This window comes from Propithecus coquereli, unplaced genomic scaffold (genome assembly GCF_000956105.1).
Source record: "Propithecus coquereli isolate 6110/MARCELLA unplaced genomic scaffold, Pcoq_1.0 Scaffold9, whole genome shotgun sequence".
NCBI classification, from domain to species: Eukaryota; Metazoa; Chordata; class Mammalia; order Primates; family Indriidae; genus Propithecus; species Propithecus coquereli.
The window spans coordinates 3244076-3271839 of record NW_012155284.1 but is presented as its reverse complement, the minus strand read 5'-3'; the positions used below and the strand labels follow the sequence as shown (position 1 = coordinate 3271839).

Here is a 27764-nt window from a genome sequence, read left to right as displayed (position 1 = left end):
AAAGCATGAGACTAGCATCCCATTTCAGCGATTGACTGCATTTCTATCTGAGGCTTTCCGACTGTGCTGGGAGACTGAGGAGGTGGGAAGAAGCAGCCAAGGAACCAAAGGGTCTCCTCATTTTGTTTGCTTTTAAAAATAGAATTTCTCTCCCTCTCTTCAAGAATTGTTTACTTCCTACCAGCAGCCAGGTATGGAAGAGAAAAGAAGTCAAATATTTTCATATGTGTCGAACAGATTTTTCCTTATGAGCAGTTTTCCCCTCTTCAGTTCTCCCCCCGCCCCGCTTTTTTTTTTTTTGAACTAAACAGATGAGCTTGGAGAACTAACAGCTCAGCATCATGGTCTGTCGCCAGGAGCCTCCCACTTAGCTGTCAGAGCATCCTGCTGGCTCTTCACAATATTTTTTAATGTGCTATTTTAACAAACAGGACAATGAAACTGATTTAGATTTCTCAAAGCTGCTGTGTTTCAGTGAAGTGATCGAGTTTTACTTACTGTACAATGTGCTCAGATGTCCTCCTCAGAAGATGCTATACATTCTTCTAAAACCACCTTCCAGGTGGTAGCTACCAGGGAGGGTGAGGTGGAACACTTGAGCCCAGGAGTTCAAATCCAGCCTGGGCCACATAGTGAGACCCTGTCTCTAAACAAACAAACAAACAAACAAACCCAAAAACCAAAAACACAAAAAGATGGCTGTTGTGTTTAAATTGACAATTAACTTTCATTCTTGCAGGAAGAGTTCTAGTTCAGTAACTAGTAAAAGACTACTGTCTCTCTAAAAAGACAAAAAGCCAAAACAAAACAACACACAAAAACCCCCCACCAACTCTCTTTAAAGCGAAAAATTCAGCCATTTATCCTCTTTTCTCTAGAAATGTCTCAAAACAAAAGGATGCTTTCTTGTAATGTCTTTAAGAGGCACTAGACCAGAGCAAAGTCTGATTGACAGAGCTGGTCTTTCGCTTTTTAGAGATTCATTATATGCTGTTGTTTGTTTAGAAAGATATACTTTTGCATACCTGATGGGCAACGGGAGAACATTTTATGTATTTTAGAGGTCACAGAGTTAAATTGTCACGAAGTGTTAATGATTAACTCAGTGCATATGACAGTCCCAGTGGTCTGAAGCCCCCATAAGGGAGACTGATTTCTGAGTGATAAATGCTGCTTGGTGTGTCTGCTTCACAGAACTGGAGCCAAAGTGTTGACTTGCTGCTAAATAGTTTTGGTTCATTTTGTGACCAGTGACACCGCTGATCTCTGAAGTTCTCACCTGGTGCCTGAAAGGTTCAACTAATGACCCCCTACTTAAACTAAGCAGATATAATGAGGAAAGGATGTGAGTTTTCCAAAGAGAAATAGCAGCCCCTACCATTTACTCCACACTTAGAGGATGCCTGACCCTTGGAGACTGTTAAGCATATTAAATTATCTAATCTCACAACGGCAGGTTTTTTGTCATTTCCATTTAATAGGTGAGTAAAAGAGGAACAGAAAGATGTCATGTTGCTCGAGACCACACAGCTGGTTGGGGGGTGGGGTGGGTAGCGGGATGGGAGGGGGAGTTTGGCTTCAGAGTCTTTGCACTTGAACCGCTGCCCTGCAGAGAGGCAAAGCACTTCCCCTGGGTTAGTGATTCCTTCGACCCTGGCTCCTGGGGATTTTTTAAAAATACACATAACTTCAAAGTCACCACCTTGCCCATTTTTAAGTGTATAGTCCAAGGGCATTAAGCACATTCACACTGCTGTACAACTATCACCACCATCCCTCTCCGGAACTCATTCTCTTGCAAAACTGAAACTCTATGTCCATTAAACACTAACTCTCCATTTCCCCCACTTCCTCCAGCCCCTGGCGGCCACCATTCTACTTTCTGTTTCTATGAATTCGATTATTCTAGGTACCGCATATAAGTGGAATCATACAGTATTTATCTTTTTGTGACTGGCTGATTTCACTTAGCATAATATCCTCAAGGTTCATCCATATGGTAGGTAGCCCGCGTCAGAATTTTCTTCCTTTTTAAGGCTGAATAATATTTCATTGTATGCATGTAACACATTTGCTTATCTATTCATCCACGAATGGACACCTGCGTTGTTTCCACCTTTTGGCTATTGTGAATAATGCTGCTCTTTTTGAAAGCCAGGTTGTGTGCAAATCTATATTTGGCCACAGATTCTGAAGTCCAAGTTGATTAGTGCTTAATTCCCCGAGTGTGACCGCTCTTTATGGGTACACTTCATTAGGCAGAGGGAGTCTGTGGGGTTATTCTTCTGCCCAGTTCCTTAGCCTCTGGTGATGAAACCCTAAACTTCCATTTTGTATTTTTTGGCATCACGCTTACTCAACTACAGAAGCGTACACAGAATTACTAACATATAAAATCTGAGTCTTTGATGTTCTTCTGCCATAAAGGGATCATAAATCCAGCTATATTATTATTAGATGTAATCTAATAATAATATTATTAGGGAATATAGGGAATAATAAAGGGAATATTCTTATTCCCTTTTTCATTTTAGAATTCTTTGAAAAGTCAAAATATTTCCTGTTTTTGAAAAAAGATGTTTTAGCTTTAATGTTTTGGGGGGCAGGAGCACATTAGGAACAAAATTATTTCTAACCTACATGCTTTACTTAATTCTCTACAACTACTTTATCCTTAAAATTAGGTGACTTTTTGGGTCAGTTATCAGTTTTTAAGCTTTTAAGTTCATTTACTCAGGAGAGGAAGAGAAATGTGAAAGATGTTACCATTTTTGAAAAGCAGATATAGCTCAATGCATAATTCATAGAAAAAAGGGGCGGGAGCATTTTCATTGTTCATGCCTCAAGGAGTTCTCCAACACTCTTCAAAAATGATCGACAAGGGTTGAAACATTCTGCTTGGCTCATCAATAAACCCGGGTACCATGAAAATTTACTGACCTACATTTATCTGGATGGATTCCCTTAGAATGTGACACCGATTTCCTGCAGAAGTCAAACACCAAAATCAAAGACAGAATCAGGGTCTCCGAACCATGATCAGTCCTGGGAGGTGCTCTGACAGGCAGGCTTCTGCCTTACCCTGCAGCCCTCTCCACAGGTCTTACCTGTGCCTCTGTGACTGCCTAGATGATGGGTTCCTAGTTCAAACCTCACCTCCAGGAGTTTCCTGCCCCTCCCCTTCATTTTCTGTGCTCCTGCTAAGGCCATTGCGCTTTCTGAATGTTAGCACTGGTCACCTCTCAGGCACTTTGCTCAGTACTTGATATACATTATCTTGCTTCCTGTAACCACCCTGGGAGGTAATGCTGTTATCACTGTTTTCTCATTTTAAAGATGGCGACACTGAGGCTAGGGTAACACAGCTAGTAAGTGGGGGATCTGGCCTTTACCCTTGGGCCAGCACCTCTGCACTGAAGCCCACAAACTTGACCCTTCTGTCCTGCTTCTCATTTTTCTTCACTGTGTATTTCTTCAGCTCTTTATTGCTATTGAAATCTTCTTAATATGTCTCTTTTTGTTCCATTCTTTAGACCTATTTATATTTTTCTCATTTTTACCTTCTTGCTGAACTGACCTTTATTTTCTTTTCTTTTGGTGGCTACGTTTAATAAAGTTATCTCATAAAATTTGGCCCATATTATTTCAGTAAGCTTTTCTCTTAGGAAATTGTTGACTTGGAAAAAAAAATAGCCACCAAAAAAATAAATTTAAAAGCATAATGTCTTTTCAACTATGGGAATAACCTTTTCCTCCATTTGTAAAATATGTTCAATGACTTTGTGTCATAAATTTTGGAGGTGAATTGCATAGGAGCTTGATTTGTGGTATTATATATACCATTAATATTCAATATGCATAATTATAAACTTTAAAAATCTCTAGGAAGACAAGTGAGAATATTATTGCCTTTAAAATTCATAACAACAGAGTTATACTAGAAGTCTAAAACACACTGAATCAGTTAATAGGCAACTTTTTCTGCTATGTTGTTTATATATTTGTTTTATTTTTTAAAAAATCTGTAGATATAGCCATGTTGGAAAGAGAAAATGGGATAGTGGTTTCAGAAAGTATATTTTGAAAGGCCAAGGCAGGAGGATTGCTTGACGCCAGGAGTTCAAGACCACACTGAGAAAATACATTGAGACCCTGTCTCTACAAAACATAGAAAAAATCGGGCATGGTGGCACACACCTGTAGTCCCAGCTGTTTGGGAGGCTGAGGAAGGAGGATCACTTGAGCCCAGGAGTTTGAGGTTGCAGTGAGCTGTGATGATGCCACAGCACTCCAGCCCAGGCAACAGAGTGAAATCCTTTCTCTGAAAAAAAAAAAAAAAGAGGTATTTTGATATTTTACTCATGCTAGTATTTTTCAGCCTTGAAAAGTATAGCAACTATATCTAAAACAGGTGTCATTTGTCTCTATTATGAATATAGACTCTACCTTGATATAGAACAATACAACCTTGGTTATCTAGCAAAGCATACTTTTTATTTTGAAGGAAAAACCGAGAGTCATTTGATGCATCCTCTAACCTATATATAATGTTTATTGCTCTAAATATAGGACTACAAAAGGATATTATTAAGTGATCCCATTTTTGGATTCGTTTTGTTTATTTCTGTGTGTACTCTATGTGCACATATACAAATGCATAGAGAACATTCTGGAGGGGTACACACTCAACTGATAGTGATTGCATCCAAGGAGCATAATTGGAGCTCAGCTGGGAACAAGGGAGCCATCCTACTTTTACTGCATGTATTTCTGTGTTGTTTGAATTGTTTTTTTTTTTTTGAGACAAAGTCTCACTCTGTCGCCCTGGCCAGAGTGCCATGGCATCAGCCTAGCTCACAGCAACCCAAACTCCTGGGCTCAAGCGATCCTCCTGCCTCAGCCTCCTGAGTAGCCAGGACTACAGGCATGCGCCACCATGCCCGGCTAATTTTTTCTATATAGTTTTAGTTGTCTGATTAATTTCTTTCTATTTTTAGTAGAGACGGGGTCTCTCTCTTGCTCAGGCTGGTCTCGAACTCCTGAGCTCAAACAATCCGCCCACCTCGGCCTCCCAGAGTGCTAGGATTACAGGCGTGAGCCACCGCGCCCGGCCTGTTTGAATTGTTTTTAACAAGCATACATAAATTTTGTCCAAAAAAGGGAATACAAATAGCATTAGTTGTAACAAATCTTGTTTATATTGCAGTTCCCCAGCCTCCTAGATTAGAACCTCAGGAACCGAATTCTGCCACTAGCACAACGATTGCAGTTTACTGGAGCATGAACAAGGAAGATGTCATTGACTCATTTCAGGTTTACTGCTTGGAGGAGCCACAGGATGACCAAGAAGTAAATGGTAGGATTGCGAACGCAAATGCAAATGCATGTGTGTATTTAGGCATCTTAATGTGAAATATTTAAACAGATACCTATATGACTCTTTCCACAAAGCATTTATAGCCACTTACAAAACAACAACAAAAACCCAACAACCATATAATAAAATCATAAGACAGAAGCAAAATTTGGAGATCAGGATGAAGGAAAACAAAAATGCATAAATATCATCTTAATAGTCGACATTAATATTGTAACTGAGATTCACCTTTGGCTTTGAGCTCTCGGGATAACAGGAACAATTAAGTGGCTCTCATTTTCAGAAAGGAGGTAACATACCAGAGTTTCAAGGAAAACAAAGTTTTAGTCAGTATTGAAGTCTAAAAAAAGTGTAAGGTGTCCCACTTTGTAGGGGAGAAACAAGCTGTATACAGGACAGTGTGCTCCACAATGCTTTGAATGCAAATGAAGTGTGGACGTCATGGTTGGCAGTTTCTGAGGTCTACCTTTGATGAAAGCCACAAACAAACTATAAGTTTCATTCCACGTTCCCAATTCTCAAGGCATGGGCTTAGGTATGGCGTAGTCTTCTGGTGTCCCAGATTAATGTGTGGATAGAAGTGAAAGTGCTTAGCAGGGTGTATGGGTGGCATGTTTTATAGAGGAGCCTCTGTAAATATCTGTGCTCAGTAGGACTTCTAGTAAGACATATGCCAGGCAGTTTGAGGTTGTACTTCCTGATGAGTCAGAGCTGGGAGTGCTGCCGCTCTGCGTTGCTTGCTGAAGACAGACCCACATACTTTGGAGAGCAGATGATTATGTGGCAGGATCGACATCCTATTACAAAACTCAGGCGCCCAATTTATAATCAGGAATGAGTGGTAATATATTTTACCATTACTAATATTTAAGGCTTTTGAAATGTCATTTGATAATTAATTTAGGAAAAAGTTAAAAAAAGCAACTGTAGGCATAGTGTAAAGTTGGCTAGGTTTGTCTATCAAGACTCCTATTTTATTCAAGACCTACTTCCATATGCTTGTCACAACACAACAGAATAAATGTTACTATCCCCCTCTGCAAATGAGAAAACTGATGCGAGGTTAAGTAATTTGCCCAAGGCCACACAACTTGTGCACGACAGGGGCAGATTCAAACAAAGATCTTTCAGACTCCAAATATTATGTTTTTGTTTGTCTCTATGTTTGTTTTGTTATGCCACACTTCAGCTCCATCTTTATCCAGCTGTTTCATGAAACCCCATGGCTCTCCAAGACTGCTCTTAACAAGTCGTTATTGCCTGAAGTACATTTTTTATGTGTTTCACCTCCACCCTTTCACCCCCATACTCCACCCCAAACACTTCTCTCTGTCCTGTGTCTCACTGGTTCTCTGGTGCTGTTGACAGCTAATCTGATGATCCATTCTGTGATATTGTGCCTTGTGTAATAGGGTCCCCAGTAATACATATTATATGCCTTGCTAAAGGGAATGTCAGGGTAATAGGACCTCAAAGGAAGGATTTCAGTGAAAACTGCAGTCACAGTTGCTGGCTATGGGAGAAATGTTTTTCAGTGTATGAGTCCTTATGACATTCTTTTAACTGAGCTTTCTGTCCAGAAAGTATAGCTCATTGGAAAAGAGAGAGGCAGTTAGAGAGATCTGCTGAGTTGAAGAGCTCCTAAATATCTTTTAAAGAAACAATCTGGGTTCTTAACTGGAGGAGTTTTGAAGATGTGACATTTAAGAGTAATAAGGGAGAATAACTGAAATTACCATAGGCTAACTTAAAAAAGAAAACCATTCTTTTTAAAGGAGAGAAAATTTTGGTAGGAATAATCAGATTGGCCCAAAGGGGCAGGTGTTCACAAGGGTACTGAGTAATATTTAGTATAAAAATATTGAAAGCAAAATGATTGAAGAAACTTTAAAAGCAAAATGTCTTGATTGAACAAAGTTACATCTTAGAATAGCTTATGACCTATCAAAGTTTTTAAAGTATTTCTATAAATTGTGGAATTCTCTAGTTGAAAGAATTCTGGAATTTATTAGAAGGAACCAGGATTTAAAACTTGGAAAGTCACACTGAATACAAAAATAGTTTACTAATCTGTAAAGATGCTTTGTAAGTTTAAAACATTTTTTTTTTTATGATACACACTTCTAAAATATTGGCATTTGTTCTTAAGATTTTCTTGAGACTGTTATTACTGAGATTTAAGCTAACATATACTGTATGCAATTTTAATATTTGCTATTGAAATAAGTTACTTTAATTGTGGTATATGAAGCTCAGAATCTTACTAATATGCTATTATATTCTGATAAGTGTTCACAAGTAATACTATGTCATTCTAAATATCTCCTTTCAGAATGCTATCGCTTTCTTATGTTTTCTAAAGAGCTACTTATTACACAATGGTATCTGTAAGGTTATCAGTTTGAGTTTTCCACTGGGGAAAAAATCATAGACTACTTTTTCCAATAACTATATAACTTTCACTTAACTTTGGAAGACACCTTAGAGTTTATGATTGTGTTTTATGCTAGAGTTGGTAGAAGAATACAGAGTGACAGTGAAGGAAAGCTACTGCATTTTCGAAGATTTAGAACCTGACCGATGCTATCAAGTGTGGGTTATGGCCGTGAACTTCACTGGATGCAGCCTGCCCAGTGAAAGGGCAATTTTTAGAACAGGTAAGGAGATGCTAAGGGGGTGTTAGGAGGCATTACTCAATTCTTCAGACTCTTGAGATCGACCAATAATTATTTATTAGGCACCTACCATGTTTTGGGTATTGTCCAAAATGCTGCGTATACGATGATTAATGACTGGGTTCCTGTTCTTAAGAAGCTCGTAGTCAAGAGGGGGACATAGAAGAACAGAAGATCATAGAAAATGTGTGGTAAGGGCCATGATCTAGATATGCACAGGTTACTATGAGAGCACCCCAGGGGGGTACCCAAGGCAGCCTGCGGTGGGGCAGGATTAGGAATGCTTTCCTAGTTCTGAAGCCTGCATGAAAAGTTTTAGAGGATCAGGAGGAAGTAATGTGTTAAAGCAGCATATTCCACTTGAAGAAGACATATGACCAGAGGCATCGAGGTAAGAAACAGTGTGGAGTGTGCAGACACTATGCAAAGTTTGGTATTATTTCTTAGACTTAAAAACAAAGAGAGGAGGCTGGGCTCAGTGGCTCACGCCTGTAATCCCAGCACTCTGGGAGGCTGTAGTGGGAGGATCACTTGAGCTCAAGAGTTTGAGATCAGCCTAAGCAAGAGCGAAACCCAGTTTCTACTAAAAATAGAAAAAATTAGCCGGCGAGGTGGTGCGTGCCTGTAGTCCCAGCTACTTGGGAGGCTGAGGCAGGAGGATCACTGGAGCCCAGGAGTTTGAGGTTGCTGTGAGCTATGATGACACCATTGCATTCTAGCCAGGGGATCAGAGTGAGACTCTGTCTCAAAAAAAAACAAGAAACAAAAAATAACACTCTCCCCCCCCAAAAAAAAACAAAGAGAGAAAAGACAAAGGATAAGAAAGGCTAGCATATAGAGTCTGTGTTTGCAAGGTAAGAAACTTGGGCTGTGCCATATGGGTGCAGGGAGCCCCAGAAAGATTTTTAGCAATGGTATTCAACTGGGAATGTATTCATGTGATGAAATCTTTTCACAGGGGGCTGGAGGAGGAGGTGTGGCATAAACCAAGCCTGCATTGCCTTCAAGATAATTACACCTGCCTCAGGGGAAAGAATAGCTTCCTCCCACTCTTCATCCTTTCCGCTTACCTTTTTTTATTTTTCTTGAGACAGGATCTCACTCTGTTGCCCAGGTTGGAGTGCAATGGCATCATCATAGTTCACTGCACCCTCAAACTCCTGGGCAAGTGATCCTCCTGCCTTAGCCTACTGAGTAGCTGGTACTATAGGCATGTGCCACCATTCAAGGCTAATTTTTCTATTTTTTTTTTTTTCGTAGAGACAAGGTCTCACTATGTTGCCCAGGCTGGTCTCAAACTCCTGGCCTCAAGCAGTCCTCCTGCCTTGGCCTTCCAAAGTGCTGGGATTACAGGCATGAGCCACTGTACCCGGCTTCCTCTTGCCTTTTACAAGTCATTATTGAGCACCTACTGAGGGGCAAGATCATGGCTACCTTTTGTGTAAAGGGAGAGGGGCAAGAATCTTTATTTTTATTTGCTTTTATATGTAGAAAGATTCTGTGGGATTTATGGGAAGCTAATGTTAGAGTCTGTTTGGGGATGGGTGAGAACTGGGCAATTTGGAAGGCAGAGGAGGGAGAGGAGGGGGAGAGACTTCACTATACAAACTTTGATCCCTTTTGAGTTCTCAACCCAGAATAAACTTTCTGATACAAAAATTAAATATAAAATCATGCCCAAGCAGTCCTCCCAGGTCCCAGGAAGCAGAGCTGGCATTTGCTCCACGATTGACTTGGTTCTCTCTCTGCAGCACCCTCCACCCCTGTGATCCGCGCTGAGGACTGTACCGTGTGTTGGAACACAGCCACCATCCGATGGCGGCCTGCCAACCCAGAGGCAACGGAGACCTACACTCTGGAGTACTGCAGACAGCACTCTCCAGAGGGCGAGGGCCTCAGGTGAGGGTCCCTTTTCACAGAGTGATCACCCAGAGCTCCAGGAACTGAGCTCAGGGCCCTAAACTAACTTCTGAGCGTATGCTCACCCGGGGAGAAAAGCATCCTAAAATCCTGCTTAGCTAATTAAGCTGTTGACTTGATTTGCGGCTCCATCACTTTTCATCAATGTACTCCAAGCTTGTAATAAAACACATGTTACAATGCAGAATAATAACTCCCTTGTAAGAAAAATGTATGTGAATTTTAATGATAGAACATTCTTTGAGGTATATTTAACTTCAGTCATTAGACAGGATTTATGCATATTTTATGCACTTTTTTACTAGCTATATCAGAATAGACACCACCTAACTCAGGAAACTAATAGTGAGCTTGTGTATAATGTAAAACTGAATGTCTCCATGATATATTGGTACCATGAAGGAGCTAATCACCTATATATTATCACAGAGACATACCTGCCTCTCTGAAAGCATGAAGAATCTAAAGAGATTCTTCTAGGAAAAAAGAAATGTGAAGCTCTCTCACTAAAATAATGACACTAACATTTATCAATAAAGGGCCATGCATCCGCTAGGCATTTGGCAAATGTTAACTCATCTACTGAGGTGGTATTTTCTTAACCTCCCATCTTCTGGCTATAGAGCAACTTCATATCCCATGGTAAATATTCAGATCATTATTATTGATATTTGTATTTTGACAGAGACATTTTTAGTTTTTCTTTTTAACTAAGTTTACTCAGATAAACTATTTTGGTAGGATATGGAACTTAGGAATAATGGTGTAAAATTAGACAGCTTTTTATAATAATAAAGTATATTATTTAAGCTCTTGAATATGTTCATGATCAACAACTATTTAGTTATGATGTGAGGTTTCATATGACTGAGAAATAATTATAGTTTCTTTCAGGTTGAAGACAGGCTTCACAAAATAATGATCAAAGGATGAATTAATATTGGGCAGGGTGTGTTTGGGTGGGATGTAGGCATTTCAGCAGAAGTGTGAACATAGTAATTGTATAAGAAACAGCATCTCTATTAATGTGCCAACCGCCAGAAGGCAGACTTCAGTAATTAGCAAACAGCTGAGATGAACTCTGGCCAGGACAGAGAGAGAGAATAGTTGACTTTCACTGAGCATTTACTATGTGCCAGTCACTGTCTCAAGTGCTTTAGGTATGTTTCCTCATTTAATCCTCGCAAGAACTCTAAGAGAAAACGGACACTTTGAGGCTACTCGGCTAGTGAGTGGCAATCATGATTCAAACCTCATTCTGTCAGACTTCAAAGTCCAAGCTGCTAACCCCTGTCTTATGTCACTCAGGGAGGTCCTGGACCTTACCTGCGAAAGCCCCTTGGTGCTATGAGAACACTATATCAGGAGTGCCTGGATCCCAGGGCAATCTCTCCCCACCCCATTCTCTACCATCAGCAAGGAAAACCCAGTTCTCTCTGAGGCAAGATCAGACTGCTAAAGCTCTGAAATGACTCACTTCTGTTACAGCATCAGTCCCCAGTTGGCATTTGCAGAAATCATATCAGCACAGTTGGGTATTTAAATCATCAGAAATCTGGAAACCCTGAGACCTAGTAACCATCCCACTGAGGAAATTGTGATGTCATCTTGTAAATGTGGCTACAGGGAGAGGGGAAAGGAGGGATGGCATCCACTGAGGTGTAGGAAGTGATTTCCATTAAATCAGACTCATAGAGGTTAAGTAATCTGGCCAACGTGTTCAATAGTGGAGTGAGCATTTGGAGTCAGGCTTCCAACCCATGTCTGTTTTATTCTTTCCAATAGTTTTAAAACTGCTATCATTAACAGATTGCGTTAACATACCTCAACAGCCTGGCAACGGGGGGTTACTGTGCATCTTTAGTTTCCTTTGTCTCATGAAAAGCACAGATATCAAGAGAGAATGCAATATCATTCATATTCCCTTTGATTAATGTTTTTCTTTCCCTGATCATCTGGGGCCCTTAAAACTAAAAAAAGAAAACAAGAAAATACAAGGGTCCATTTGATTTCAACGATGCAGTCCAAACAAGTCCTTCTATCAAAACCAAAGAAACCAATGACAGTTCCATTTGTGGGAAAAAAATGGCTGTCCACCAATTTCATTAAGACCAAAGCCAAGCTTATTAAAACTTAAGGCTTGTCATTAGTTTACTCTATTTGATATTTTGACAGTGGATTCATTTTTATTTTTCTTGTTGCGGGAGAGCTGGATAAGCAGAGGTTTATAGTGGTCATAGAACAATACAAAAGATTCTTTGTTATTGAGTGGACATAGTCCAGCAAGTTTAGGAGTGAAGGGAAATTGCTCATTCGGAGCCCTGTTAATAGTTTGAAGCTGTGTTGGAGATGGGGCTGTTTTCCAATTAGGTGCTAAAAGACCCCTCAGTGCCAGGATGTGAAAAGGTATGTTCAGTCCACAGCCCAAGGCTGACTCTCTAGCTTCTGAATCCCTGCTGAGTCTGACAATAGATAATTTTTTGAAGTGAGCAAAATTTTCTTGGCCACAAATTATTACCCTGTTCACTTGCTAAGTCTATTGCTGACACACCACATCAGAGCCATCCTTCATTGGTATGAGCCTCAGTGTCTTATACCCTAGGCTGGCATCAATAGACTGTGGAGTAATTCATCCTTAATCTCAGAGACCCAGGACTGTAAAACTCATTTGTATCTCTTCGGTTCTCCAATTTGAAAGTTAAGGAGGGAAGGGAAATTCTGCTTTTTGAGAGTGGCCATGTGTCATAGGTCTTTTGACTATCTGGTTCTGACAACCAACTTTAAAACATTTCTTACAGGATTTGGTGTTTCAAAACTTTATGAAACATTAACTATTTAACTACAGCCTATATAGCTCAATCTCTAAGATGTTGGCTATGGATAACCAGTGTAATGGTAGCGTTGATAAAAAAACCTCAAAATTTTATTACCTCTAGTCAACAAATGCAAACAATCCCTTCTTTTTTCTATTGTATTAGAACCACATTCTTCACTTTGGTTTTTTGCACAGCAATGGATAATTAAACTTACTTTGTCTCTTGCAAAGAGCCAAGAGTTGTCGTCTCACTCCCTCAATGGATCACTATGTAAGGTGGAGCCTCAGTGCCTGGGACAGTGCCTGCCATATTGTAGCTACTCAAGACATATGTGATACCTGAATGGGTTAATATCAATTAGCATCAAGCACATAATAAGAAAAATTAGGCCAGCTTTCAGGATAATCTCTTATTCAAAATGGGAAAAAGTAAATCATGCCAACAAAGTAAAGAAGGATGGGTGAATGAGTTAATTTTAGTGCTTGGGTACTTAACCAGGAGATAGGACTAGTCTAATCTGTGGGCTACAAACCTTTCCATGGATCACGCATAGGGAAGGGCATTTATAATCTTGTTTATCCATTGATTATATAACCCTTACGTAGGTTCTGTGTTCCATGCAAAAACCCTATAGTACTAAATGAGATCCAAAAATCAATCCAGAGGTCACTGAAGGGGAGCGAGTGGGATCAAAGATTATTTCTTTGTGGTAGCTCAGTTTGACTGAGCCTAGACCATAAACTGGGAGGATGAGGAACTTATCTATGTAGATACTCCACAAACATCTGTTTAATGAACGAGTGAATGAATGAATGAATGAAGGAGATTAGACAATCTCCTTCTGCCCTTCCCCACTTCAAGTCATCTAACTGGCTGGAATCTGTAGCAAAAGAGAGAAGGAACAAGAACTAAATGAATTCACATCTCTTTCCCACACCCAATCCCTGAAAAAAATAGGCAGCCTTAAAAGCTCTGGTTTGGTGTAGGAAGAGAAGTTGAAATGGAAAAAAAAGGGAGAAAAGGATGAATAATATTAAATCACACACACACACACACACACACACACACACACACACACACACACACAGAGGGCATCGATTGTCCTCTAGATTGGGGATTCTAATTTTGGTTGCCAGAACAGAACATCCATCTTCACACCTGTATTCATTCTCCCAGTATGATGATAACCTCTAGCTTTTCCAATTTGAGACCAAAGGTGCTGGTTGAACTCTTAAGGCGGATGTTTGAATAAAATGAACCTACTTTGCCCTCAAGTTTCCTGATGCAGTGTCTGAAATAGCTGAGCGATTGCCTCCATTCCATAATCCTCACAGAAAACCTATTTGCATATTTTTGCGTGTGGGCACTGAGGCTCAGTCCCGGCAGTCGGCCCCTGTTGGGATTGGGGTGGGCGGGAGTGACAATCCCCGGCTTGTGTGTGGGGGCTGAGGGAGCTCCTACTCACCCTCTTCCTGTTTTTCTTTGAATGCTCGCCTCAGGTTGGGTGGGCTCAAAACACTTTCAAAAATTTTCCACCGCTCTGCTGTTTCCTCAGCTGTTCTGTCTCTCCTGTGTGGAGAGAAGTCAGCAGAAGTGTGGGTGGAGGAGGGAAAACTGAGAGAAATATAGTACAGGGATTAGCTGTGTGGGCCGTGCAGAGAGAAGCCGTGTATTGAATGACAAGTCTGTGAGACTCAATACGCCACAAAGTAGTTGGGAGTGAGCTTCCTGCTCCCTGGCCCTGGCAGAGGCTGTGGAGTAGGGAGACCCTCCCTGGGCTGCCCTCCAGGATGCGCATTCCCAGGGGAGGGTGAGCTCTGGGTGCGGGGCCTGTGAGCTCACGTTCCCCCTGCTTCTAGCTTCTGGGGCCACACCTGGTGAAGCAGGAACAGAATTGCCTGTCATTGGTGGGTGTTCCAGCTGGGATCGCCCACTGCTCTACCTGTAAAGTAAAATAAGGACAAATCAGGGTGAGTTTCTTAATGAACTTAGTGCCTAAGCAGGAGTGAGGAATCCCAGCATTTTTTTCTTTTTTTTCCAAACTTTCTTACTAAGCTCTGAGATAGGTCATGACTGACCAGCGGTCAACAGCAAGTCATTGGACCTTCTCTGCAACCTGTGGGTAAAGGAGACAGTTATTCCTGCTCCTTGCTTGCTTCATAGGGTGACAGGAGGGCCACCGACATGATTGGGTTGAAATTTGTTGAGTAATTAAGAGCTAATTGCCAACAGTTATGTGGTATTATTTTCTTGATCCAGTTGTAATATCCCTCTGCTGGAGCCTTTGGGAGAGTGAGTTATGTGAAGAGGATTTTTACCCCCCAACACTCTTGGCATTCAGCTTTTTAGAAATGAAATCTTCCTTTTCAAATGACCCTAATTTGACTTTGATCATTTAAAAACTTCCCTCCGCCTCCTGGTTGTACAGTAAAACCTCAGTCAATTGAAACCCAACATGTTCCTTTACTTCTGACTTATGTCAAGTATCAAAAAAGTATTCAAGTTGTTCATAATAAAAGACCCAGATATAATAGAACCAGTACAACAGCCCTATAAGAACAAGAGCCAAATAGCACAGGGCTGAGGAGACCCTATCAGAAAGTGCGGGTTAAGAACCGCACCTCAACGGAACATGAAATTTAAATCTGAACTTTCTGGCAGCTAATGTGAAAACAGGAGAGAGGGGGAGGGAGCAAGAGGAAGAAAGAGATTACATAACTCATCTCCTTTTTAAAAAGAAGCACAACATTTCACTAAGAGAGACAATTATATTTCTTGACATTCAGCTCTAAGATGAATTTTTCATGTAGATCTTTATATAAGGGCTATTTGAACAAGATAATAGTGATTGTCTTTAAGAGCAGTTTTACAAAAGATGCAAAAACATTCCCAATGTAACCATTTTTTTAAACGGGATCTGAAAGCATAATGTTAAATCACCATTCTGCACTGGCCGTTCTGGGGGGACCTCAAGCAATTGTCCACATATGTGGCCATGGTGTGGTAAATGAGGGCTTAGAGAATCCGGGAGAATAAATGTTACTAAGCTCCTGGGATTCTCTGCCTGAAATATAAATGGTATCGTTCAGGCTTTTGCGGGGAACTAGAGAGAAAATGGAAATCCAGGAGCTTTCTGCTGGAACCTTTGGCTTATGGGGATTTTATAAGAGCTTCTAGTCATAGGAAAGCCTATGTCCCATGGTTGTCAACATTTGGCCTCCATGTTATTTTTCTACACTCTTATGAACTAAGAGTGATATTTTGTTAACATCGGGTCTCATAAGATCCTCATTTATCAAAAGAAAAATAATCCTGTTCAAAAATTTTTATTCACCAAGTTTTTAAAAAAGGAAAAGCAGAACTTTCTTCTTAATCCTGATTTAACCAAAATTTTTCATCTGAAACAAAAAGTTCCATGTTTACAGTTAATTATGGTTTTATAAATGGCTTCAAACAGCCATGGCTATTTAGTTAGTTTTCTTGTATTTAATGTTGCTTACATTCTCATGTAATTTTCTTTTTTCCTATTTTTCCTTCTCATCCCTTCTCACTGCACATTATCTTATGATTGTGTTTCCCTGGCCTAAATCATCATAAAAATCAACTGGAATGCTTATTAAACATTTAGATTGAAAGGCCCCTCAAGAGATTCCAGTTTGGAAGGTCTAATATGCCCAGGCAGGTTTGGGAAACACTGTCTTACTAGCTAGTCCCACAGGGCCCAGCCATGTGCTCTGTTCACAGTTCACATTAAACAGTTTGACTGATGGCTGAATGTTGGTGCCGCCAATGTGGATGCCAGTAAGAGCCAACTGTGTTTTTAAAAACAATTCCTACTTAGCCATCTGTTGTGCGCTGCAGTGACGGCACCATCAATAGGCTGCTTCCAGGAGTCAGGGCACTGGACTCCTCCATGTGGTTTGTATACAGGTGCCCCTCCCCTGGGGAGGAAGCATGCTTAGATCCAGGTGTTAGACATGCTGATGCAGAGAACAGCCACTCCCTGTAACTGCCAGCCCCTCAAGTTACCTTGAGCAGGTGCATATTCCTTCTTTCCATCCCACACAAGTTACTGAATTATCAAATTCCTGGAGAAGCTACCTTACAGTGTTCAAACTAACGTGCCCTTTTGAAATTCTGCAAACACATTCAACCAACTCCTGAACTCCGGAACTGGTAATATAGTTCTTAAAAGTAAATTAATTAATTTACTTTAAAGTAATTAATTATTTAATTAATTTTGGATAGAGAATATGTACTTATGGTACAAATTCAAAAGACACAAAAGGAAGTACAGTGGAAATTAAGTCTCCTTTATACCTATATTTTACCTACTCAAATCTCTCCCCCAGAAACAATTACCATTACCTGATTCATATTTATCCTTTCAGATAGATTCTGTGCTTATACCAAGCATCTATAGTTTTTCAACTAATGGTAGCATGCTATATATGTTTCCACCACCTTGTTTTTCTTGCTTACAAATATGCCTTGGTGAGCATCCCATATCAATACATATGGAACTTCCTCAATTTTAAAAAACAATTTCATTGTATTGTGGTTTAAGAATACAATTTAACTTATTTACCAGTTGGGAAGCATTTAAGTTGTTTCCATTCTCTTGCTATCACAAACAATGCTGCAGTAAACAACCCTGTGCATATATCATTTCACACACATGCAAATATATTTGTAGATTAAATTCTTAGAAGTAGAATGACTGGTCAAAAGGTGTCTTCATTGTGAATTTTGACGGATATTTCCAAAGAGTCTCCATAGAGGTTGTAGCTGCTCACTCTCTGGCTAGCAGGGTGTAAGAGTGCTTGGTTCCTCATACCCTTGCCTATACCTGGTGTGATAAAACTTTTGACCTTCCACAATTTAGTAGGTAGGAAATGGAATCTTATTGTAGTTTAACTGTGCATTTCTACTATTAGGTTGAACATCTTTTCATATGTTTCAGAGCGATGTATAGTACTTCTTTTTCTATAAACTATTCATTTCCTTTACCAATTTTTTTTTCCGTTGGATTGTGGTGGTTTTATCTTATTGATTTGTAGAGGCTCTTTTTTTTTTAAAGGAAGTTAGCTCTCATGTGTGATATGAGTTGCAAATCTTTTTTTGATATTTTTGCCATGCATATTTTTAAATGATAATTTAGTTGAATGTATCAATCTCCTTTGAAAATAGCTTTTAAATTTTTGTGTCATATTTCAAAATGTACCTCCCTCCCAAGAGTGTGTGTGTTCCCATGTTTTTTTTTTGTAGTAGCCAATATGGTAATTTAATTTTTTAAAACTATTTTATCATCTGGAATTTATTTCAGTAGAAAGTGTGAAGTAGGGAATCCAATTCTATTTTTTTTTTTTTTTTAGCATGGCTATCCAGCTGTCCCAACAAGAACACCCAGCATTTTCCCTTCTGATCTGAAATGCTTCCATCATTATATACTCAACAGACTGGATGTTTAGCTCTATTCCTGGCCTTTATAATCTGGTCCATTGATCCATCTATATATGCCCCAGGATCACACCGTTTTTATTATCATAGCTCTATAATTTAGAATTCCTGATAGATTAGGTTGCCCTTTCATGACTTTTTTTTTTTTTTTTGCTATTTGCTAGTTTGTATTTTATACGATCTTTAGAATCAGCTCACATAGCCTCCTCCACAGGCCTGCCCCTGATGATTTGTTGTTTTCAGAGAACATGTTAAATTTATAGATTGAGAGAGAATTGAAATTTTTGTGATGATGCATTTTCCTGTTTAAGAACTGATGTGCCTTTCCCTTTATTCAAGTCTTTTGTGTTTTCTCTCAATAGAAATCTTAAAAAATGTTCTTCCTGTGAATCTTATACTTTTTTAATGTTTGTCGCTATTCTAAATAAGACTTTTCAGCTGGGCATGGTGGCTCACGCCTGTAATCCCAGCACTTTGGGAGGTCAAGGCAGGAAATCACTTGAAGCCAGGAGTTTAAGACCAGCCTGGGCAACATTAGCAAGACTCCTTTTCTAAAAAAAAAAAAAAAATTAGCCGGACATGGTGGCGCATGCCTGTAGTCCCAGCTATTCAGGAGGCTGAGGCAGATAGATCACTTGAGCCCAGGAGTTTGAGGTTGCTGTGAGCTAGGCTGACGCCACGGCACTCACTCAAGCCCGGGCAACACAGTGAGACTCTGTCTCAAAAAAAAAAAAACAATCTTTCATTTTATTTTCTATCTAGTTGTTATTTATATATGAAGACTTTTGATCTTTTTGTGTGAGGTTCATATTTAGCCATTTTACTGAATTCTCTGATTTTGTAAGCATTCAGCTGATTTTCTTGGGTTTTCTAGATAAACAATCATATCATCTACGAATGGTAATAATTTTACCTCCTACCTCCCCAGTTTTTTTAACCTCATGTTTCTCTTTGACTTAATGTGAATGCTTTTAGTATTTTCCCCTTAAACATTATGTTTCTGTTGATTTTTTACTTTGTAAAGATCCTTTTCAATTCTCACTTAAAATGATTCTTGCCCTGTTGTCCATGGTTATTCGTGGCAAACTTTCCAATCACTCCTTGCAAAAGCTGAAGACTGGAAGGACACAAGCTGGAAAGGCCTCCCTTACATCGGACAGTCATCAGCCTCCTGAGTCCTTCCTCTCATTTGCCCTCTGAAACAACAGAGAAGGAGACCAACCAGTCTCCCATTCGCATGGCAGCCCTGCGGACTCCTGAGGAGACAATGAGTCTGCCTCTCAGTCGTTTCTCTCTGCTTCACAGTATTGGAGCTAACAAATGAGCAGGCTGAGGCCTTTGAAGACCTGCTGGGCACAGAGCTCTGTGCTACGTTCCGACTCCACACGTGCTTATGCTCCACCAGCAATCCGCTGATTTGCCAATGCGTCGGGGTTTCTAGGTGCTGTTTCTTGCCCTCACATCTCGGAAGCTGCCCACCTAAAGCCATCCCTTTCCACTGCACTGTGGCTCTTGTAGGGAAAATCCCATGCTTGTGACCCAAAGTGAGACCATGTGAGTCAAATTTCCTACTGACTTTTGAATTTTATTATTGGCTCTAGACTTCTAATCGTAGTCACGGCAGTCGTATTATTTACTGGTCTAAAATCCCTTCTTAACTGAGCACCAATAACCTACTGTGGTTTCATTTGTTATTGGACCACTTAAGTTCATTTTGGATACTCTAAGAACTTGAATTTTTCTGCAAACTATGCAATGTTTGTTATAAGTCATGTGGATTTAATTGCAATCATGACAGGTTTTTGATTTTTAAATAAATCATAACCTCCGGAAAGGTGCCATTCTTTAGACTCAAATTCCAAAATTCTTGGAGTTTTCCTTTGGCTAAAAAGCAGGGACAGCTGACATGGAGACTTTGGAGACATCTAACTGGAGTCAGAATAAATAGACATGGAAACGAACCATTTGTTCTGATCTTTTTCATTTTGTTCTTGAGGCTTGACCATAAGATGGCAACTTTTAAACAATAAAACACCACCACATGTGGTATTACTTTTGTTTTCATGCCTGGGCGTTGTGCGTGTCTGTCAAATCTGCATAACCTGTTTAATGCACTGACAGCAGGACTGATCCCATATTTTGACTTCAGTACCACATTAACCTTTATTCTTTAAACGGGTAATGAGACATAGCGTGCAGTTGACTATATATATGGAATTTCCTCCTTGACAGACTTCATAAATCTTGAGGGCAAACACTTACCTATAAAAACAGCATCCTTGGTATTTAACAACCGTATTGTTACAAAATGAAGCCAGTATGTTCTATCTAGTCTCTAGAGCAAAAACTTCCTCACCAATCTTTGTCACTTTCCCCTCAGGCTTGAGGATAACAGGGCCTGGGCATAGGATAAGTGATCAATAAATATGTATTTAATGAGTGAATGAAGTCTAAAATTCAGTTCAGGCTGAGTGTGCTTATTGAGACAATCATTTTATCACTAATTATAATTAATGTACATTTAAAATATTTCTTCGGTCATCAGTTCAGATAAGATAAGCAATACATCTACCCTAGAATAATATTTTAGATACTAGTCAGGAATTACATTCTCAGTCATAGGGCATGTTTTTTCATTAATTAACTGGAGCATAATTAGTTGTCAGTGGACATGTGGTTCAATTTCATTGATCTATTCTCAGTGCATCTAAAGATAGTCCTCTCCTGAGGGTCTCGTCAGGTGACAGGTTCTGAAATAACAGCCAATATGATCCGAGGTGTTCAGACTGACCTTTTCCAGATCCAGGCACTAAACAGCAGATGCACAAATAGATCCAAGCTGCTCCCCTCCCCACTTCCTTCTAAGGAACACACTGTGAGTTCTGTACTTTTAGACCTGGAGTGGAGGTGGGGTGGTTATTCTGCCTTTAAGTTCTAAATTAGTTTGTTTCCTGAGTCAATGATCCTTTTTCCTTTTTCTGGTTCTTCATGCTATTCTCTAAAGCAGGTATTGAGAAGTGAAATAACTGAGCAAAAGTAGAAATAACATGAAAAAAAATCCATCTGTGGATGAACAGTGACCACTCTTGGATTCTAATGCTTTTGTGGTGTATTCATTAATAGTGAAACAAAACAAACAAATAAAAACCCCTGCTTCTCTGAGAATGAACCTGAAGGCTATTGTGCTATTATTTCCGTTGACCGTTATGCACTGCATGCTCCCAGAGGCAGGACTCTGGCTCTCCAGCACCGGTGTTAGGAATTCTTTCATCAGCAAGAAGCCTAACTTGTAACTCTCTCCACCGCCTCTCCCAAGGGAGGCTTACAGAAAGAGCACTTGAATGCTTTTTTTTTTTTTTTTTTGGTATCGTTGCTCTAGGCCATGATATCAAGCAGATTAAAGAGAATGAAAAAGAAGCACAAAACTATTCCAGCTCATTGGCAAATCCAGAGAGCTCCGTCTTCAAATCCAGCGAGTCCATTTGCATTTAACTGGTTGGGTTGTTACAGTGTCCTTGCCAAGCCCACTGCCAGTGAGATACCACTACTAGCACTTTTCTTTTAATTTAAATAGGTGATTTAGAAACCGCAACTTTAAGGATTTTTTTTTGGCACTTAGAATTCTCTTTTCTTGCCAGGATCAAGTTGCTTTAAAGATATTGTCTTCTTTAAGATACTCAGTTTCTGTTAACTTTGGTAGCTTTGGCATGATGATCATGTAGGAAATCATTACCCTAAGTTTTCCATACTTTGGATCTATTAATGAGATAATTAGGGTACTTTGTATTTTAGATTGATTTAATATCATCTTAATCCAAAAGTGCCCTCTCAGCCAAAAATTGATAAAGAAAATAATATATTCTTGGAGATTCATTAACCACAAAATCAGTTTGTTTTCTGAATTAAAAAAAAAGTATCTGATTCTGTTTCAAAGACTATTCTGGAAGGCACACACTGGACAAAATTTGACAAAAATAGAAATGATCTGATAAAGTAATTTTAGTGGACAATGGCCATTTTGCAGAATCTGGCTTGCTAATTCCAGTGGTCATAAAAAGAGAATAAAATAAGTTATTTGTTGTTAATAACATATATTCATTCACTACAGAATTGAAATATGAGTCATTTAGCAGATGGCCTTATTTTAAAATTATTATTTTCACTTTGTATTTAGATCTTTCTCTGGAATCAAAGGACTCCAGCTGAAAGTTAACCTCCAACCCAATGATAATTACTTTTTCTACGTGAGAGCCATCAATGCATTTGGGACAAGTGAACAGAGTGAAGCTGCCCTCATCTCCACCAGAGGTACTTTTCCTTTGTAGAGAGAAGCTATTTCCAAGTATTGCCTGCCCTTCTGACACCCAGAGAAGACATCTTAAAGGGCAACTTCATAAAGCCCCCCAACCTGCTGTCAGTGCTAGCTTTTTGTCATTGGGACCCAAGATTGGTCAAAGGTCAAGATGTTTCTTTCATTTCTCTGCTTTAAAGGTTCTCGACCTTGGCTACCCATTAGCAATCAGTCAGGGTGCTTAAAAGATACTGATGTCCTGGTCCCACTCCCAAAGATCTGGAGTTGGACTTGGACATTTGTGTTTTTAGAAATCTCCCAAGATGATTCTTGTTTGATAATTTGTGAGTATATTTTGTGTGTGTGTGTGGTGGGTTGGGGGTATTCCTATTCTATTACACTGTGAACTCTATGAATGGGTTTCCAGTCTTGTTCTTCTGTTTATTCTTGGTGCTTGACACATAGTTTGTGCCAATTAATGTTTGTTGAATGAATGACTGAAAGAGTAATTCAAGGAAGTGATAGAACTGCTCAATGACATTTTGGGGAAAATGCCCAGATGATGCCAACAAAAAATGTTTGACTATTCTCCATTTTTGTGAAAGGAAGTGAGGAATGGAAAGGTCATCATTTTATTATCTTATCCTAGACCCAGAGATAGCACAATATGTGATTTGCTTAACCAGCAAAAACTTGTGCACCTGTCTCATTTGTGATGCAGTTAGGGCCAGTCTGATGATTAGGAAGAGCAGATGTGAGAGCTGCTTGCCCAGAAATGTTCTCTCCATACTTCCAACATCGTGCCTGTACCTCCAATTATTAAAGCCTCTCCTTTAGGCTATATCAGTGCATCCCCAAATTTTAATGCACACACAGGTCTCCTGAGGATATTGTTAAAATACAGATTCTGAGTTGGTAGGTCTGGGGTGGGGCCTGAGATTCTGTCTTTCTAACTAGTTTCCAGGTGATGTAGAAGCTGCTGGTCCAAGGAGCACACTTTGCATAGCAGAGTGAGCGCTAGTACAGGACACACCTGTGAGCACATACCAGCAGCCCCATGAAAACCAGCCACTGGCATCCAGGAATGCCTCATCACGAGTGAGATTTTCAGCTATGGATCTGAAAACACTGAGTGGGGGGATTTTGATGTCAGGGGAGAGGGAGACTAAGATCTGAAATGTGGGGCCTGGCCCGGGGACAGCACTGGACATCATGGCAATGTTATAATCCTATTTTCTTAACTGCAATAGGAACCAGATTTCTCTTGTTGAGAGAAACAGCTCATCCTGCCCTACAGATTTCCTCCAATGGGACGGTGATCAGCTTCACCGAGAGGAGAAGGCTGACAGAGTAAGTAGAAGCAGAAAGCCCAAGTGGACTAATGCCCCGGCGGTAGAGTCTTAGGTTGCCTCGGTGTGGCGTCAGCTGAGCATATTCTTAGCTTAATGGACAGGCCTGGACGTGGCATTGCCTATAAGTGTGTGCACCCACGCAGTGCAGTTGTGGTTCGTTGTGAGGGGAAAGTGGCAGCCATGGTTCATAACTTGGAGCAAGTGTCAATATTTTTATTGAAAAGACAAGCCCAGATAGATGGTTTTGCTTAAAACATTGGAGGTTTTAAGGTATTATCTCTGGTTCAGTTTTTAAAAAAAGGGCCCAGTAATTTGTCTATTACTTTCAATAGCAAACAGGATTTTGTATCAACCCTCTTGAAAAGGAATAGAGGAGAAGGACATTTTATTGTGTTCCTGGTTCTGGCCACAGAATCTTGTCCCCATAGCAGCTTCCCCCAAAAGGAAGCATCAAAGCAAAGAAGAGCCAGAGGCTGAGGATGGGTTCGGGGGGCTGCCCTACAACTTGCCTGCAAAGTCTCGTGGTCATTTGAGGCTCAAAGTGGCCAAATGGGAGAAAGCACGTGAAGCCCACGCTGCTGACGGTGCTGATGTGCACTAAGCCGGCCAGCGGAGACCTGCACCGCTTTCCTGTTGGGTCACTACTTGCCTATCTGTGGCCCGACTCAGGTGTTACAGCTTCTAGAAATGGTCGCACCTTCTCCAGGCCCTGGCACCCTTTGGTCTTATCTGTGTAAAAGGATGGAAAACTCATGGGGCCGTTTGTCAGCCAGTCAATCATGAATAATTCTCTGTCTTATGCATCTGCGAATCCCCAGAGTCTGGCATGGGGCCTGGGCATTGTAGATGCTAAAAGTATACAAATGAGTGAATTCAGGGGGAAAAAAAGAGTTAAGAAATAGGTTGAGCTTTTCTCTCTTTTGGATTTCTCAAAAAATTAAAAAGAAAAGTAGACTGGAGATGGGTTAGAGTTCATAGATAATAACTAATGATAACTGTAATGTATTTTATAGAATTTTATTTATTATTAACCAGAAAATTAGGCCATAAATATCAGGCAGCTGGGCTTTGCTCCAGAGAGTGAGGGCTTGTCAGTAGCCACCTCTCTGAAATGAGGTTGTTGGGTAAAGACATGAGGAAGTGAAATACATTTCCTTGCATTAATCATTTTCTCATCTGTTAAAGGGGAGAGGAAGAGGGTGCTGACTGAATATTAAGGCTGCTTAAATTAAAAATGCTTCCTTGCTGTCTCAGCCATTTCCAAGCAAAACTGAGCAATTCATGCAAACAAGGTCACCCATCAGCAGCTGAAAGTACTTTGGTTCATTTTACTGAGCCTCTTGTAAAAATAGCTAAGGTGAGACAAAAAAGAGACTTTTAACCAACCTCTCAGGGGCACCTACTACAACTCAAAGACGCCACAGTCATGCAGACTGTTGACCACAAGTGTCTACGAAGCACACTAAACATACCTGGTTAATTCCACACTCTGCTCTGCTCAGGCCTCACCAACTGTCTTACCGTTTAAAAGGTGTTTTGTTTGCCGTGCCCAGGAAGGTCAGCAGGCTCTAGAACTCACTGTTAAAGAAGATTTTGGTGATTCCTTTTTTGCAAGTGTTGGAAAAAAGCTCTGCAAGTCGTATTCCCCACCTGCCTCCCTTGTATTTCCTCTCTCTCCCTAAAAGCAGAGACTGTGCCATTTCTTTTTGTCCTGCCATTATTCTAGTTATTTCCTGGTTCCCACTTCCTTTAAGAGGTGCAATGTGCAATATATGCATGTTGTGTGTGACAGGGAAAATACAGCAAATGCGTGTTGAGAGTTTGGGGAACTCTGAGGCAGTTTCCAAGGATAGAATCCTGCCCAAACTGTGTATGAGTTTACGAATGCTGATGTTCATGAGATAAAGGCTGGCGATTTCTGTGCCAAGCTTGATCTGATCGACTTTGCCTGCAGGATCCCATCGGTGCTGGGCGAGGAGCTGCCTGCCTGTGGCCAGCATTACTGGGAAACCACAGTCACAGACTGCCCAGCTTATCGACTCGGCATCTGCTCCAGCTCGGCTGTGCAGGCCGGGACCCTGGGACAAGGGGACACTTCGTGGTACATGCACTGCTCTGAGCCACAGAGGTAAGCCGGAGCCCTGCCCCTTCCCTCCTAATCAAAATGTCTGCATGGGTGTTTAGGGTCTCTGAGGGACCTAATAAATAGCATCCCACATCTCTTCCCTTAGTTCTGAGCCAACTAAGAAAGAAAACAAGAGTCGAGTATACGGAGACAAAACTCTTACACTTATTACTGAGAAAGCTAACTTTAGAGAATGTGGATCATACCTAAGAGCAAGAGTGTTTCTTATATTGAACTCTATTGTTAGGCAGGTTTACCCACCCAGAGCCCTGGCCAGGCCAGCTTCCCTGCCCTGCAGGGCAGAGGTGGTCTCTGGGGAAGCAGGGAAGGATTGTGTGTCTCTCCAGTCAGCTTATGAGCAAGAAACAGGGAAGAGGGAGGGCTGCTGGGCTGTGCATGGCCAGTTTTTCCTTCGAACCTCACCCCAGGGTGCAGAGAGATCACAGGGTAATGCTGAGAGGGCTCCCTGGCAGAGAAGGAATCAACAGAGTAAGGAGGAAGTGGACATTCCACACCTCCCCTGCATTGGTCTGTATCGGGGGTTGGCAAACTGCAGCCTATAGGCCAAACGTGACCCGCTGCCTGTTTTTGTACATAAAGTTTTATGGAACGCAGTCATGCTCGTTTGTTTATGTATGGTCTATGGCTACTTTTGCACTATAGTGGCAGAGCTGACAGAGACCAAATGGCCTCCGAATCTTAAGATATTTACTATCTGCCCCTTTACAGAAAAAGTTTGCCAAGCTCTGGTCTGTATTACTCGTACTGTTTGGTTGGTGGATGTGTAAATGCCATTATCTCATGTTAGTCTCAGAGAGATCAGACAAGCTTGTTATAATCTGAATATGCCCACAGGATGGTTTAATAGAAAGAGCAGTGGCCTGGGAGCCAGGAACCTAATTTTAGTCCTGGCTCCTTCCTTGCATCGCCACCTGTTGCTATTCACCCTAAGTTGGTTAACCCTTTGAGCAACCTCGCATGCATCATCTGTCTCAGCAGGGGACAGTAATCCCTGGCCTTTCGGGGTTGTGAGGATCACATGAAATCAGGTACAAGGAAGAGGTTTGAAATTGTAAAGTGTCACACAAATGTGAGGCATTATTCAAATGAAATGCTTTAAAAAGAAGCCTTCAATGCCTGCAAGTTCCCAGAAAAGGCCCACAGATTGGGATTTGCATATCTCTGGCTGCACACTTCTCCCTGCATCCTACTTGACAGTTTGCTTCTCTGAGATGGTTCATAAGGACACCATCTCCAAGCACTATTTAAAGTCACATTCCATCAAGTCAGAGCGATTATGATTAATTGATATTCAACACTGTGCAACGCTTAAGGACCCAGCCCCTGCCCAGAGTTTCAAATCACTCAAACTCAGAGTTTAGGGTTAGTAGATTTAGGGTTGAAACTAGGTATTAATTTCACGAAAACATCCTTGCCTATTCAAATCCTTAAAAATCCAAACCAAGGACTAACTTCCAATAGCACATTTCTAGACTCTAGAAAATAGAATTGTATATTTTGTTGACAAGGTCAACGGACAACTTTGGTCTTTGGCTCTTCCAGGCTCTGAGCAGGCTCCATGGATGCTAGGAGAAAGGGTGTGTCAACCTGTGTAGTCACAGCAGAGGGAGGTCAGGTCCCAAGTGCCTCATTTCTTATCTTGGGGACTTCATGTGGAGCACCCGGGCTCTGGGACGCTGGGAGAACTGCTGTGGCAGCCCCTTGTGTCCTTCACTCTTTCTGGCTTA

General features: G+C 40.7%; 1 protein-coding gene across 1 annotated transcript in view; it reads left to right on the top strand.

Moving 5' to 3' along the window:
* Positions 1–27764, top strand: part of CMYA5 (cardiomyopathy associated 5) — an 82459-nt gene that overhangs the window by 51122 nt on the left and 3573 nt on the right. The window contains exons 7-12 of the mRNA XM_012664525.1: positions 5207–5356; positions 7888–8034; positions 9804–9951; positions 22423–22556; positions 23790–23889; positions 25846–26019. Coding sequence (XP_012519979.1) covers positions 5207–5356; positions 7888–8034; positions 9804–9951; positions 22423–22556; positions 23790–23889; positions 25846–26019 — 853 coding nt within the window. The remainder of the gene's footprint in view (positions 1–5206; positions 5357–7887; positions 8035–9803; positions 9952–22422; positions 22557–23789; positions 23890–25845; positions 26020–27764) is intronic.